The sequence below is a fragment of the Zootoca vivipara genome, chromosome Z (genome assembly GCF_963506605.1).
Source record: "Zootoca vivipara chromosome Z, rZooViv1.1, whole genome shotgun sequence".
Lineage (NCBI taxonomy): Eukaryota > Metazoa > Chordata > Lepidosauria > Squamata > Lacertidae > Zootoca > Zootoca vivipara.
In genome coordinates, this window is record NC_083294.1 from 20,870,203 (window position 1) to 20,887,146 (window position 16,944).

General features: G+C 41.6%; 1 protein-coding gene across 2 annotated transcripts in view; it reads left to right on the plus strand.

Annotated features, from left to right (window-relative positions):
- The window catches only part of ABCB7 (ATP binding cassette subfamily B member 7), a 47,193-nt gene that overhangs the window by 9,087 nt on the left and 21,162 nt on the right, over positions 1 to 16,944 (plus strand). For both annotated transcript variants that reach the window (XM_035113544.2, XM_035113546.2), the window contains exons 2-3: positions 3,703 to 3,789; positions 9,703 to 9,822. In XM_035113544.2, the coding sequence (XP_034969435.1) occupies positions 3,703 to 3,789; positions 9,703 to 9,822 (207 nt within the window). The remainder of the gene's footprint in view (positions 1 to 3,702; positions 3,790 to 9,702; positions 9,823 to 16,944) is intronic.

Here is a 16,944-nt window from a genome sequence, read left to right on the forward strand (position 1 = left end):
GTTTTTTTAGCCTTGATCAGGGAGGGACCAATATTGTTTGTTTTTATTAGGGTCTTACCTGCAAGCCTTTTTAAAGAACTGGTGAGGAACTACCTTGAGACAAGTCCTCTGTGTCCTTGTTCACATACCACATTAACCACAGCATGGAAGAGCAGCATGCTGCTGCTGGGGAACAAGCTGTTATCTGACTGGTCATGTCACCCAAATAAACCACAAGTGGAAGCCAAGGTTTGCTCTTGGGTTACTATTTATGGTTTGTTTGGAGGACACAAATCATGAGCCTGGGTTTGGACTACATGAGAAGCCAGACCATGACTTTTTCCCTAGCAGCAGTAGTGGGGAAGGAGTGAAGCACCTGTCAGCACACAAGAAGGTAAGAGTTTGCTGGATCAAAGCAAAGGCTCATCTAGTCCAGCATCCTGTTTTCGAAGAGGCCAAGCAGATGCCCATTATGAGAAACCCACAAGAAGGTCTTGCCTCTCCTGCGGTTTCTAGCAACTGGTATTCAGAAATATTGCTGCCTCTGACCATGCAGATAGGACATAGCCATTGTCCAGCACCCTGTTCTCACAGTAGGCAACCAGATGCCCCAATGGGAAGCCACAAGCAGGACCCAAGTGCAAGAGCTCTCTCCCCTCTTGTGGTTTATATGCACCGTGATTTAATGAGATGCGCAAACCAGACCTGGGAGTCAAAGCCCCTAGCTTGGGTTTTGTATATAGATCATAGCAAGTACAAGAGCATGAAAATATGCTCTGAACAAATGAGTTACTAAAAATAAATTCTCATGGTATATGGGGAAGGAAAGATTAAGTTGGAAGAGACTTGGCCTTCCAGAACACAAAAGAACACAAGCCTGGTGGAAATATAAGTGAAAGAAGGGGAAGGTTCATTGCCATTGAGCATTTTAAATAGTTAGACGCATTTTATTTTACACCTTCTCCCCAGTCAGTATTCATATTTTCTTTTGTTCCTTTCCAGAAGCAAATGGTCTTTAAGTGTGCTACGATGTACACATGTACACATGAAATGCTTGGAGTATTATCTGTTCATGGACTTTGTGCTCTTATGTACCAGAGTCTCTTTTATCCTTTTCAGATTCCACCAATATTAAATCAATTTGGTTCTTTTTGGTTTAGAGAAAAGACAGATTAGAAGTGACATGACAGAAGTTTATAAAATGTCACAGAGAAACTGGATGAAGGAAAGCTTTTCTCTTTCATGACACTAGCACTCGTGGACATCCAATGAAGCTGAATGTTGGAAGATTCAAAACAGATCAAAGGAAGTACTTCACGCAGCACATAGTTAAAACTATGGAACACAAACCAACAGAAGGCAGTTATGGCCACCAACTGGATAGCTTTAAAAAAGAATTAGACAAATTCATGGAGGACAAGGCTATCAATGGCTACTAGTCACAACAACTATGTTCTGCCTCCACTTTCAGAGGCAGTATTCCTCTGAGTACCAGTTGCTGGGAATCACAGGTGGGCAGAAGACTGTTGCCCAAATAGCACCACCATGGTTGAACTAGATGAATCTTCTGGGTCCTTTCCAACTCTGCAATTCTATGATCCTATCCCGGCTGAGAGAGTACATATTATAATTAAGCTTTAGATAGTCTACCAGCTCCCAAGCTACCCTGAACTTTCCTTAAATCCAAAATGCTTCTTTTCCAAAATCTATCAACTGATACTAACCATGCCCACCACTAGTGTTCCTTTGTATGTGTTTGCCCAGGACACTGACCCAGGAAACAGATAAGTGGAACAGAATTTGAAATTCCTCATGCAAGATTACAAGCCCCATCAAATTGCTTAGGATCTATACACAAAACAATCAAAAATTCTGAGAAATGTAAACAACTCTGCATCTCTTTCTACACCTTGTATGAATGTCCGGTGGCACAAACGTATGGCAACTATACGTTTGGGGATGCCTGACCTAGAGTGCCTTGGCAAAATGACAGTATATAAATCCAATAAATAATAAACCCTTGTAATAATATTACTACTACTATCAAGTGTTTACAGTACCTACATGGAACAAGTACCCTGGTACCCTGGAACACAGATTTGCAGCCCAAATTGGACCATAGAACATGGATTTTAGAATTTAAGATATATTCCCCCTCCCAAATACCAAGAATTACGGTTGGGAGTGGTTTTGAAGAAGTACAAATAGTAAAATGCATATTTAAAGCTTTCAAAAAGCATTAATTCAGCCCAGATTTGATATTTTCACATATTACATGGCCTGGGATTGCTGACTGAATATTTATTCAAGACACGTTGCTATATTTTCCTTTATAGTGTTTCTTTCACTATAACCACCTAAGTCCCTTCTGCAAAGCAGAATCAATGATGTTTTCTGCAAAGAAATGCTGTGAATTAATGTTTTCTAGAGTACTTGTAAGCATTTCTTAAAGTCTGTATAAGTGCTTTACATGGTTGTTACGATGCTTGCCAATTTGCTCTTGCTGTTCTGGCATAATAGAGATGTTAAGCATTTTGTTTAAAGCCTAGTTGCACCTTGAAAAAGGAGATTCTAAATGTAGCATTTCTCTCTTTACTTGAAAATGGAAGACCTGGAGTAAAAAAACCTGTGATACTACCGTAGTTCATCAGGCTTCAGTTATGACACATTTTATATGCTCTTAATTTTTAGAGTTTGTAGTTCTGAAATTTATTTTTTTTGGAAAGCTGCAGTGGTCTTTGGTCAAAAGCAATAAAACTATAGTATTAATTTTCACCAAATGGAGTTCAGGGTATTTCTTTCAGAGGATACTTGGTTCTCTGAAGAATGCAGCTGCTCCTCAGAATAATTTCAGTATTATTTCATAGGGATTTTACTATATTTATATTTTTGGTGCTGTATGGATTATTACTATTCCTTTACTCTGTTTTTAATTATACTACTTAAGATCTGAAACTTTTGTAAGCAGCCTTGAGGTTAAACACCTCATGGGTGTTCAAATAAAATACCTGCGAGTAATTGCTATATGTGTTGATGTACTACAATGGTGGGAAATATCAGGGGTCAAATGCAGCCCTCCATCCCTTTCTGTTTGATCCTTGGCACACTCTCCAGGCCATCTCCCTCCTTAGCCACACACACACACACACACACACACACACACACACTGCACCAACTATGCTTCAAAGTTAGGGGCATGACTGAACTTTGAAACTTTGATAACGCCCTTGTATTTGATAATGCTTGTTGCTTGTCTTGATGGAGGGTAGAGAGGTCATGTGTGTGAAAAAACTAGGCTACTGTACAAAGGTGAAATTTACATTTGTTTCTCTGCTCACTTTTCCTCTGGGTCCACATGTCATTGGTGTATGGCCCCAGAAATTTGCCTAGAAAGAATTGTGGCCCTTAGGCTGAAAAAGGTTTCCCACCCCAATCTGCAAACAGGTTTCATGTTTGATGTTAAATGGAAATGTTTTCTACAAGGGAAATACTTAATGTATAAAGCAGCTATAAGCAAATATGTTTAGGGTAGTTCTAAAACCCTGTTCTCCTGTGTTGTCATGTCCTTCACAAGTCAAGCCTCTTCGATGCAAGAGAAGCTAAATAAAGCTCAACTTAAGTTACTAGTTGAACTCATTGAACAGTTAGTCTGCAATCTGTTTCATAATGATTTTTTTAAAAAAATGGTTGAAGTCATTGTTCAGTGTATTCTTCCTCACACAGAATCATCAAGGGTGGTCTCAGACTGATAAAAGAACATGCTGGCATGGACATGCAGGTGCAGGACTCCATTCAGATCCAAAGGAAGGGGTAAATATTGCTCAGCCCATTTGTTTCTGTATAGCTCCACAATATAGCATATCTTTTAACTTTTGTTGGAGAACAGGAAACTTCTGGCGGTTTCTCAAAATGTTCCATCAAGTTTATTTGCTAAGCCACTCTTATCATAAATAATTTTAAGCTTAGTCAGTAGAGCATGAAACTCTTAATCTCAGGGTTGTGGGTTTGAGGCCCACATTGGGCAAAAGATTCCTGCATTGCAGGGGGTTGGACTAGATGACCCTTGTGGTCCCTTCCAACTCTACAGTTCCATGATTCTATGACGAGGTGCTTCAGACCCTTTCCCAAAAATGTGATGGTGCCACCCTCTGCTGGGTGGGTCGTGCCATTTTGACTATGTAAACATAAACATTCCTCATGGGAAAGTCAGAAATAGAGAGAGTGATGCCTCTTCCACTTTCTTTGCATCCTCAGTTATATATATCAGAGCACTCCTGGTCCTCAGGGACATGGGGTTATTTATTTTATTTGTAATATTTATTTCTGCTTGACAGTATACCTTCCAGGCAGCTAACTGGTCTGGTGCTTATGTAATGTTAAGCTATGGTTTCTTTGGCTATAGTGTGATTTGCTTGAACATCCAAACTTAGCCCAGCAGGCTAACAATGGTTTGTTACGTGGCAACAAACCATGATGTGAAGCCACAATTTGGACACAAGAATGCATGAGATAAAGCATAACCCTGGTTAAAAGATTGTTTTATGTGGAAGCCACTTGTAAAAGATTCATGTATCTTTTTAATTGTTTTTACACTTGCATTTAATTCAATTCTGTATTCTGATTAGTAAATCTGGACCTTTGCTGTAAATAATTTTTTTGCACCTTCTTTACCTTGATCTTCCCTTTGCCCTTTTTAATAGTTCATGGCAATCCACTTTCTGCTTTGCAACTGCTTTCTGTGTTTTCTGTTGCCTTGTAACCAATCAGGTTCAGTTCCTTAGGTTTGTCACTTTGTTTCCTCCTGGTTCTTTCAAACAACATTCCTCTGTGATGAGCTAGTAGCAATATCTAATTTGAACAAGTAGCTGTCATATTAACTAGATGTTTCCATTTCCTTCCAAACTATTAATGGTGCTCAAACATCTCTTCTCCCTGCTTTAAAATCTGAGGTTGTGTCTACCTAAAAGGGAAGGATTTCTGTGTATGCTATTGCTCTTCTCTTTAGAGTGAGGGATAAGCAGAAATTTATTTTTTACCAACTTGAGGCCTATAAGTTGTCAGCAGAGAATATGTACCCTCTGAAGGATGTGTGAAAGGTACTTATAATGGTTTCTGCTCTCAAATACTTTAGATTGTCAACAATTTTAAGTGTATCTTAACACTTGGTGGGGGCAGGGTGGGTTATGGGAGAAAACAGCAACAGAAAAGGAATATGAATTTTTTTTTGCTTCTATATCTGCATTTTATTCATTTACTTTAATAAATGATATGGCTGTCTTAACCATATCTGGCGCCCTGGTGCCAAGATCCCTCCGGTGCCCCCCGTGAATGAGGCGGGCAGGAGGGGCGTGCGGGGAGCTGAGAGGCGCGGAGGGGGTGGCCCCAGGCTCCCGCTCCCCGCGCGAAGCTCCAGAGGCGCGCAGGGAGCGCGAGCCTGGGGTCGCCACGCTGCGCCTCTCAGCTGTTCAGGCAGCCCTAGGCCAGCGCAGCCCGTGCACCTCTGGAGAGCGGCCTGAAGCCGCTCAACATCAGAGGCGCCCGGAGGCAGACACCAGTGTTCGGCGCCCCTTCCATGCCCCTGATGGCCAGGCGCCCTGGCGCCTTGCGCCACCCAGCCCGGGCCTAGGGACGGCCCTGGTCAGTCCAAGGTTCAGTTTGAAAACCTGATTGTGGTTTCTAGCTATGATTTGGTAGTAGTACAGACATAACCTGCCCAGAGGTTCATCTGGACAGTCTGGCTTTTAATTGCTGTCTTTGGACTAGTCCTACTGTATTCTGTCAGGAATTATTTAGCTGGGACACTTGCAATGCAGATGCTTGGACTACATGTCCCTTGAAAACCCTTTCCCCCTTTTTAATTAATTTTCTTTTTTCTTGTTACAAATATACTTACTGTATAACATACAGTTTACATAACGTCTCCCCCTCCCTCCCTTTGGACTTCCCTCAACTTCCATTTCTGATTTATTATCCTCATTATTATATTCTGCTATTTTCTACAAATACCATATTTTTCCTTTTATTGCATTCTTTGTTCCCTATCCATAAAATTGTGAATGTTTATTTAAATCCTACCATCAAGTCAATATTCTTTCTTTGTTTCTGCAAATATAATATAAAGGGTTCCCACTCTTTTTCAAAATCCCTATTGTCCTTTTCCCAAAGTCTGTCTGTCAGCTTTGCCAACTCCGCATAATTCATCAGTTTTCTTGCCATTGTTCTTTTGTTGGAATTTCTCCAGTCTTCCAGTTCTGTGCTATCAATATTCTTGCCGCCATCATAGCATACATGAATAATGTCATTTTCTCTTTTGGCATATCTTGTCCTAAAATACCCAACAGGAAGGCTTCTGGCTGCTTAACAAATGTTATTTTAAACATTTTTTAAATTCATTGTATATCATTTCCTAGTATACCTTAACACTTTTGCAATCCCACCACATATGGTAAAAGGTCCCTTCAACCTCTTTACACCTCCAACATTCTGTTCATTTTTATATATTTTGGGCAATTTCACCGGTGAAATATACCATCTATACAATACATCATCTTCATATAATTTTCTTTTAACAATATACAGTCCGTGAATTTCAAATTTACTTTCCAAAGTTTTATCTAATCTTTGAATTGTATATTGTGACCTATATCTTGCGCCCATTTAATCATAACTGCTTTTACTTCCTCATCTTTTGTTTCTCATTCCAAAAGGATATTATACATCTTCTTTAGTAGTTTTGTGTTCTCTTCTATTACTTCCTTTTGGAATTTGGAAACCATGTATAAAAAGCCTTTATTGTTATCCTCTTTGAAGATATCTTTTAGCTGCCTATGATGTAACCAACTTTGAAGATGTTCTTTTATTTAATCATATTCTTTCAATTTTAACTTCCCTTCTTGTTCTAAAGGTGCTGACCTTTAAAGCTCTAAATGGCCTCAGTCCAGTATACCTGAAGGGGCATCTCCACCCGCATCGTTCTGCCCGGACACTGAGGTCCAGTACCGAGGGCCTTCTGGCGGTTCCCTTGTTGCGAGAAGCCAAGTTGCAGGGAACCAGGCAGAGGGCCTTTTCGGTAGTGGTGCCCGCCCTGTGGAATGCCCTCCCATCAGATGTCAAAGAGAAAAACAGCTACCAGATTTTTAGAAGACATCTGAAGGCAGCCCTGTTTATTTCATTTTATTTCATTTTTCCGTTGGAAGCCACCCAGAGTGGCTGGGAAAGCCCAGCCAGATGGGCAGGTATAAATAATAAATTATTATTATTATTATTATTATTATTATTATTATTATTATTACTAGCAGTTCTCTATATGTTGGTCATTCTCCCTTTCCCCCCAATGTTTTTAATGATAGTGCCTCAATAGGTGATAACCACCAAGGTGTCTTAGGTTCTAATAGATCTTTGAATTTGTCCCACACCTTAAACAACACTCTCCTTATTTTATGATTGTGGAATCCTTTGTGAATTTTTGTTTTCCCTTACCATAGATAGGCATGCCATCCAAACCTTGTTATCATTTCCTTCCATGTCTGTTATCTCTTCTTTGTCAAGTTTGATCCAATCCCGGATCCATATTAGGGTTGCAGCTCCATAATACAGTTTTAAATCTGGAAGTGAGAAATCACCTCTCTCTTTCACATCTGTAAGTATCTTATTTTTATCCATGATTTTTTCCCATTCCAGATAAATCTTGAGATTTCTTTTTGCCATTCTTTAAAGCATGCATTCCCTACTATTATTGGTATTGTCTGAAAGAAAAATAACATTCTTGGGAGTACATTCATTTTTATTGCTGCAATCCTTCCTAAAAGGGACTCATCCTATTCCATATTTCAAGATTTTTTTTAACTTCTAGCCAAAAATTTTCATAATAATCTTTATATATGTTAATGTTTTTTTTGCTGTTAACCATATACCCAGATACTTTACTTTTTATGAACTTCTATTCCTATCCTTTCTGTTATTTCTTTCTTTTCCTGTTCTTTAAGGTTTTATAATAACAACTTGGTCTTACCTTTATTTAATTTAAATCCTGCCACTTGCCCAAACTCTTGAATTTTATCAATTACTTTAGGGAGATAACTTTTTGGATCTTCTACAGTGATTACCAAATTGTCTGCAAAGGCCTTCAGTTTATGTTCACTCTTCTTTACTTTTATTCCTACTATTTCTTTATCTTCTCTTATATTTCTAGTCAATACTTCCAGGACCAGAATAAACAATAATGGTGATAATGGGCAGCCTTGTCTGGTTCCTTTTTGTTTATTACATTTATTTGTCATTACCTGATTTACAATTATTTTTGCATTCTGCTTTGAGTAAACAGCTCGTATCCCCCTACTAAAATTTACTCCAAAACCCATTTGCTCCATCACCCTCTCCATGAAGTCCCAAGAAACATTATCAAATGCTTTCTCTGCATCTATAAACATCAACGTTTGAAGACCCTTCTAACTCTACAATTCTATGATTCTATAATGCTAGCTGGCCAGTAACACTGATTAAGAGATCAGGATTAGGTTACATGCCTGACAGTGGCTGAGTAAGGGGGATGCGGTGGGTGCGGGCCGCTCCAGGTGTCATCACTGAGGGGGGTGACAAAAATATGAGTTAATAAATAAATAAATTGGACTCTTGAAACTTTTTAGTTCAGTCAAGAAACATAACGAAACATGGAATGCCACACTGGCTGCCACACCGCAGGGGCCTGCAGTGTGCCCAAGCCACTCGTCTCTCCTGGGAGTGACGTTGTGCCTTGGGCTCCTGCAGGCTCTGTGCTGCCTCAAACAGCAGCGTGGAACTTGTGTCTGCCCTCCACCTCTCCCTCAGCCACCCTATGGCTGAGGGGGAGGCAGCAGAGAGGCACTATGCAGCTCTCCCCGCCCCTGGCTGCAGGATGTGTGTGCTGTACTGGGCACCTGAGCAGCTATCTACTCTGCTGATGCCTGATCCCACCTCATCTCCCAAATTATTTCTGATCCTTGATTTTAATGTCTAATGTCTAAATATTAATTTTTTGTTTATACAAACCTGAAACATTTGAATAGCTTTCAGAACCCAGGAATAATCCTAGAGTCTAAAAGTTAGTTTTGGAATGCCCCTTACTTTATGTGCAATATGAGGGAGTAGCATATGATTCTGTAGCCTGATCCCTAAAGCCTGGTTACTGGGCAGCTAGTGTTACATCTGTACTGGTCCCTACTGCTCATTGTTGCTATAGATGATTTTATGGTATAGGAATATATATAGCAAGGGTTTGAAATGATGCACAATTTTATGACATATAGCATTAGCTTGGGAATACAAATAGAAAGTTGTTTTTGGCTTTTATACTTGAACATAAAAAATCTTGGCTATCTTTCAGATTTACCTGGCTTTAGAAAGGCTCTGAAAGTAAGAAATGAGCTGTGATTGATTGGTTTGAGCTTTAAAATATGGAATAACACAGAAGCTATACTATAGCACTTCAGTTGGCTGTTAAACGGCCTCATAATGCATGATTACCCAACTTCAGAGCCATTCTGCTAAAAAGGAGTGATGACATTTTGCACACTACAGTATTAAGCCACCTAGAACAATTTTCTTAGTATTAAGTGTGTGACATTACTGTACTGAATTCCCGTCTATTCTGAATATCCATTTGAAGAAGGGAAGTATATCTCTGGGTTGAGATTTTGCAACCATCATTTGAGTTGTCTTCTGCAACATAATGTTTTCTCTTTTCAGATGAAAGAATTACAAGGTGGAAAAATAATCAAAGCAATGCTTTCCTACGTATGGCCCAAAGATAGGCCTGACCTACGTGCCAGAGTTGCCATATCACTAGGATTTTTAGCAGGTGCAAAGGTAAGAGCTTTTTCATCAATTTGAAACAGGGTGCAAAGCCTTTACAATAAGTGCAGAAACCGGGAAAGAGAGAGAGACGGGTTTAAATCAGTTCATTTGGATTTTGTGAGCATTTTAAAAAACACTTTTAAAGAACTCTTAAATGTCTCAGCCTCTGCATTTCATCACAGTCTTTGTGACAGGCCTTGAGTGCCTGCAGTACTTTTCCATTAATGGGCTAAATCCCCATGCATTTGCCTAACCATTGTAAAGCAGGACTGGATGCTCCATCCCTCTGGCTTCTGCATTCTGGTGCACAAACTTTGCCTGCCTTTGCTGCAGTTTAGCGAACCACGGTTGGCCTCAACTGGGATCATTGTTGATATACTATACACAGCCTTATATTTGCTCTCTCTTCAAAATTAACAGTTCTCAGCCTCAAAGAGGTAAACAGATTCCTTTCTTTTGTGATGTCATAATGGCGGCTGGCTGATCCCTCCAGGGACCTGACTCCAGTTCCAAGGGGGGCTTCCCCCAGTCCAAATTAGAAATTTTACAGGGATTTTAATGTCATCAATCCTTCTCCCCTTTACCCTGCCTCAGGGGGAAGGTTTTAAAACCAATCCTTGGAAGCTGTCAAAGTCCTGTCAAACTCTCTGGCTGTTAACTGCGTTGCTGTTCTCTCAATGGGGGAGACCGACTTCCTATTTTAAATCTCTCGTGGCCAATTCTTTCAATATATATTTTTTTAATTCTTTGTGTTACTCACGGTGTCCAATGTTTTCCGAATCCTTAAAAAAAAATAAAAATCCACTGCTCTCCACTGCCGGCTGGGAGCTTCGCTCTGTGAGGGTAGCGATTTGCTTGAAAATGGCGCCCGTGACTGCAACTCCGCTTTGACTCGGGGCTCTCAAAGAGAGCTTACCGGTGAGCGGAGGAGTCACCTTAAGGCGCAGCCGAGCTCTCATGCCCCCATAATATTTAAAACAATTTTAAGGGTTTCTGTTGCAATAATGGGACCCAGGTGGCGCTGTGAGTTACATCACAGAGTCTAGGGCTTGCTGATCAGAAGGTTGGCGGTTCGAATCCCTGCAACGGGGTGAGCTCCCGTTGTTCGGTCCCAGCTCCTGCCCACCTAGCAGTTCGAAAGCACATCAAAGTGCAAGTAGATAAATAGGGACCGCTCCGGCAGGAAGGTAAACGGCGTTTCCGTGCGCTGCTCTGGTTCTCCAGAAGCAGCTTTGTCATGCTGGCCACATGACCCGGAAGCTGTCTGCGGACAAACGCCGGCTCTCTTGGCCTATAGAGCGAGATGAGCGCCGCAACCCCAGAGTCGGACACGACTGGACCTGATGGTCAGGGGCCCCTTTACCTTTACCTTATTGCAATAATAGGACAGGACTTTTCAACATGAACTGATGTAGCACAATTTTCTTGGGATTGTTTTTTTACATGATAGGCAGGTTTGGTAGTAAGTAGTAGTAAACTTTAATACGGTCAAAGACCAGCAAAAATAGGCAGGTTTGTATAATCAGACCTCTCCCCCCTTTTTTTTACCTGCCCAATTCTACACACCCACCCCAGACTTATTGGGCCCTTATCACTTCTGTAGTAAAGAGGCTTTTCTAAAATGGGATTGGGGGGGAGAGATATATCAGTTTATTCTTCATTTTTATTTTTATTTTAAAGATCACCATGTGCTCCAGTGCAAGTGTGGAGAACTGCCATCTTGAAAAAGAAATCCCCTTCATCAGAGTGTGTGCTGCTAGAATTGGAATGGGCTGCTTTTCCTTAGGGCTGGGAGGATGTGGGGATCTATTTCATCAGGATAAGGATTTAGGGGCTATCCACTAAGCCTTTTTAATTAAAATATTACTATATGCTTAAGTACCAGTATACAGTGCTTTCGAACAAGGAATAAAAACTTCATTGGAGTAGCAACAGCCATGGATATAATGGCAGGGGGAAAGGGATGGGTAGTAGGGCGTGTCATTTAAGACTTTTTTTTGCGAATTTGCTCAATGAAGGGTTCTAAAAATATGTTATTGCACATGAGGAATCCAAATCTGCAATTATTTTTATGATTGGTTGATGTTTAGCTTGGTAAATCGAGATCTGTTTGAAATACACTAAAAAAAGAAGAAGCCAAAAACTCGCATTTTGAAGCAAAGTTAAAGTTTTATAATCATTTTATACAAGCGAAAATATAAAGAAATTTTGTTTCCAGCTGTAACAACATATCATTACTTTATCTTATAACGTCCTATTATAGTAAAAAAAGAATAATAAATGAACAACTTCAAGGGCTGGTGTCACATGATCATGTATCTGCTGAGGGCCCACATCTGAGCAGGAGAGCCACTGACATGCTCTTCAAAATAAGTGTACACTGTTAAAATTTGATTCCTGTAGAATCTAAAGGCCTGCTCTTGATTCTCACAAAGATGGTGTCAGACTTAGAGAAACCATATTCCATGCAGGTCAAGACTTCTGTTCATTTAATGGTTCTGAAGCAGGAGAATATATAGTATTTCCATCCTTCCATCACTGTGATAGAAGGGTTACCAATGCTTATTATCCATGCTACTATTGAAGGAACTAAAATCTTGTCTTTCTTAAAATGTGGCAATCCTTCTCTTAAGATTGGGTGCCTGCCCAACAGCCTGAATCCCACACTATCAGAATGCTGTTTTTTCACCCCCAATTTATCCAAAAAGGAAAGACCGTCACTCGACTGAACTTTGGTAGCTCTACTTTACAGTGTATTTTTAACACCTCCAAGTAGTTTATCCAGTCCTCTGCATAGACTTCATTATCATCATAGCTATTCTTCAAAGAAAACATGCTTTTCTCCTTCATGGGAATAAAATTCTGTTTGCAAAGGGTGGGAGTGAGCAACAAAGGGACACAATTCTTTGCTGAATATAGTGTGTGTGTAGATAGAGATCTAGATCTAGATCTAGATATAGATAGATAGTATAGTATAATAAAATGGTGTTGGTGGGTGAGGATCCCAGCTCCTTTGATGATCACACAATTGTTCTGGTACCAGAGATGCTCTGTAACATATTCAAGCAAGACCCCAGCCCCTAGTCTCCAATGTAACACAGAAGACAATTGCTAGGGCTGGTTAGATATCCTCATGCCACCCCATTCTGTCTATCTCGGATAGACGATAAATCTACTTGTCAGAGCATTTCGGCTTTGAAATCTCAACGACCTAAGTGGGTGGACTGGTGGTATAAAGCAAAAAAGATATCATATACTGTTGTATAAAATTAATATTAATATTACAGATAACTACAATACATATATAAGAGAACTACAATACACTGGTACCCCACAAGGCAAATGCCTCGTGCAATGAAAAACTCACAAGATGAAAGCTTTTTGCATTGCGCGAGGCGCCTCGCAAGATGAAGTTTCCTATGACCGCGCTTCACAAGATGAATAGGAACGCATTAACTAAATGGGTAGACCGGGTAAACCAGGAAAAAATTAAACCATGCTTCACAAGATGAATTTTTTGCTATACAAAGCAACTCACAGAACAAATTATTTTCATCTTGCAAGGTACCACTGTATCTTGTAATCAATTTTAGGCACTTATCAACATCTGTTTTCATGAAAATTGGGGAATAACCTATATGTTTAAATGACAGAATTTTTTAAAAAAATGTTAAAAAGTAGGAACTTTTCACATAGATATTTACCAAGCAAGACCTCAATATTTACAAGTAACCAAAATAGATTTCAAATTACCTAATCATACCACAACTTTTTAACACCCCTCAAATCAGGATTTTTAAAGATGTAAAATTCAACACGACCTAATGGGTAGGTGGTGTACACTTTGTGTAGTTGTTCAGTAATGAGGTTTCCACAGTTCTACCAAGACATTTGCCATACAGTGGTACCTCGCAAGATGAATTTAATTCGTTCCAGGAGTCAATTCGTCCTATGAAAAATTCGTCTTGTGAGTTGCGGTTTCCCATAGGAATGCATTGAAACTTAATTCAATGGGTTCCTATGGGCTCTGGAGGACTGGCGGCGGCGGCGCTTGCTCGCTTGGCTCGGGGAAGGCAGGCAGGCAGGCGGCAACAGCCCCGGCAAGCAGCGCCCGCTGCGCTTCGGCTCCGGGGCTGCTGCCACCTGCCTGTCTGCCTTCCCCGAGCCAAGAGAGCAAGTGTTGCTGCCGCTGCCAGTCCCCCGAGCCAAGTGCTGCACCCGCTGTGCTTCGGCTCGGGGGACTGGCAGCGGCACCTCCCAAGGGGGAGGCAAACGACAAAAAAACCCCGCTGCAGACTGCCTTCTGCTTGGGGTCTGGCTTGACGACAGCGGCAAGAAGGGGAGGACCCCTTCTTGCCGCTATCGCCACCAGACCCCAGCCAAAGGCAGTTAGCAGCGGGGGTTTCGCTTCCCTCGGCAGCTGCCGCCTGGCTTCAGACGGCAGCTGCCGAGGGAAGCAGCTGTGTGCCAGGCTGCTGCGGGAGAAGCAGAGGAGCTGCTTCTCCCGCCGCTGCCTGGCACAAAGCCGGCTTGCCTCGGCAGCCGCCGCCTGAAGCCAGACAGCGGCTGCCGAGGCAAGCTGCTGTGTGCCAGGCGGCGCGGGAGAAGCGGCTCCTCTGCTTCTCCCACTGCCGCCTGGCACAAAGCCGACATCGGACGGGGCTTCAGAGAGGCGCAGCGCTTCTCCGAAGCCCCGTCTGATGCTCCCTGGTGTCCGTGGCGTGGTGGTGGGAGGAGTAGTGGGGGAACGGATCAGTTCCTCCACTTCTCCCCCCCCTTCTTCCCGCGCTACAGCCCATTGTGTTCCGCTGGTCTCTGCCGGTTGCCCCTCACTGGCAGAGACCAGCGGAACACAAAGGGGAACGAACTGCAGCGCCGGAAGCAGGCAAAGGAAGATCAGCTGAGAAGCGCTGACGGCTGTCAGCGCTTCTCAGCTGATCTTCCTTTGCCTTCTTCCGGTGCTGCAGCTCGTTCCCCTTTGCTAGACGAATGCCCCTTTAGGTTTTGCAATCGGAGGTTTTTATGGCCACACTTCGCAAGACGAAGCGGTGGCCATAAAAAAAACTCATCGTCTTGCGAGGCAACCTCTGATCGCAAAACCTATTCGTATAGTGGAAAATTAGTCTTACAGGGCATTCGTCTAGTGAGGCACCACTGTAATACGTTATTCTTTTGGATACCCTTACCAGAAATGGTGTAGTTCTCTCAGAGGCTGCCATTCAAACTAACTCTGGTCTTCTGCAGAACAGCAATGTCAGTGTTTAGTGTTTTCAGCTCATGGTCAATGATGGCCATCTTCCATGAGTCATTGACCTGCAGCAGATCGGTGGACAAGCTAGGACATATGGTCCTGATGCTCCAGCTTGCTAGGCGCAAGAGGGTTTATTTCTTTTCTTTTTTGCCTGGTGCAACTCTATTCTTATTCTTATAGTGACAGCCTAATTCACAGTATAGTTAAGACTGCAGCACTTAGAATTAAGCAGAGATGACACTGGTAGTCTAAATTGGCTTAAGCCCTTCATTTTAACTGAGTTGTGGATCAAGCTGTATGTATCCATAGCAGCTGGATTAAATTTGTGGGTTTGATGAGCTGCTGTCACCTCCTGTCACATTTGCAGTCACTTTTGGCCTTTTACTCTTGGGCTGAACATCCATTACTTATGAATCAAGCATATCTTTCACAGTATCTATGTTGCTGCTGACTGTTAATATTGTACATTCGGAAGGGGAACTGGCTGTGCATATGTAAAGCCATGGGAACTTAAAATGGATGATTCCTGCTTTGTGAGTACCTCTTACCGAGGGGTAGGCAACATAAGGCCCGTGGCATTTGTAACCTGAGGTGTTTGTAACTCTAGGTACCACTGTACTTGCATTTGTACAGTTGTTACACTTGCAACCTGCCCCATCCTTCAAGGAGCTCAGAGCAGTCTCTTATGTTGCCACAGCTGATGCAGAAGTAGCCCTCTGGGTGTATGTATTCCAGCCTCTTCTTTCTCTTCTCCCTACACCAAGTCTTGTAATGTCCTTATACTTCTGGCCCTAGTTAACAGCAAGTCCCTGTTTGCCTTTGCCTTGATCATGGACAGTGGGATCCATATGCATAGAGCAGAGGGAGCTGGCAGTCCTGCAGCCTAATCCATTAAGGGTTGGGAACATTACACCTTCATTGTACCAGTAAGACATGCCAGGTTTGCTTCATAGTGTCAGTGCATCAGGTCCCAGACAAATGTACCAATGCTTGTATGCAGCTAGACTTGCAAAATTTGTTTGCTCCATCTGCTTCTTCTCCTGCATCCTAGATACTAGCAAACCAAATGGTAAACTTTCCTTGACATTTAAACATTCTGCTGGGAAAATGGGTTTAAAAATCTTGGGTCTCCATGCATGCTAGGTATTCGTTGAATTGATACCAATGTGTTTTATGTGAAGACCGAAATGAAAGAGATGCCACATTGGATAAAACAAATGTGGGTGCATCTATTGTGCTGGAATGAACAGGCAGGTGAAAATACCTAAAAATCAAGCATTATATTTAAATTGTTACTCAAGTGATTCATTTTCACCTAACAATATAGGTGCTTATACAAAGGACTCCCTACTTCTCCTGTACCCCGTAGCAAACAATGATTGAGTCATATGTAAATTGTTGCTCAAGTGCAACTTTCTGCAGGAGAGCTATATGCTGATGGAGGCTTCTGCTGGACACCTTTATAACACATCATAACTCATAAGGTATCAGAAGTGTCAGAAAGACTCCATGCTTCACCTGCATGTGTGTACTCACTTTACTTCAGAGCAGTACCTAAGAAACAGTATTTGACATTTTAATAATATAGCAGCCATTACCATGCAACTGCTTACCCACAAGCATGCAATGAGAAGAATGTGAGCCATTTTGCATTTTTATTAATGTGGTCCAGAAATGAAAGCACTGAAGTACCTCAGAGGGATAAGAGTTTAGGTTCATTTTTCATCTGTTATTTATCTAGAATTCTAGATAATTTATGTCATAATTTTTTTCTTTATCTCTAAGATCTGCACTAAAAACTTTAACTACAGCATTCTGTATCTGTTTAGGGTCCGGTATAGGAGCATTAGGATTGTGCTACATTCTAGAAAACTTGATAGTCT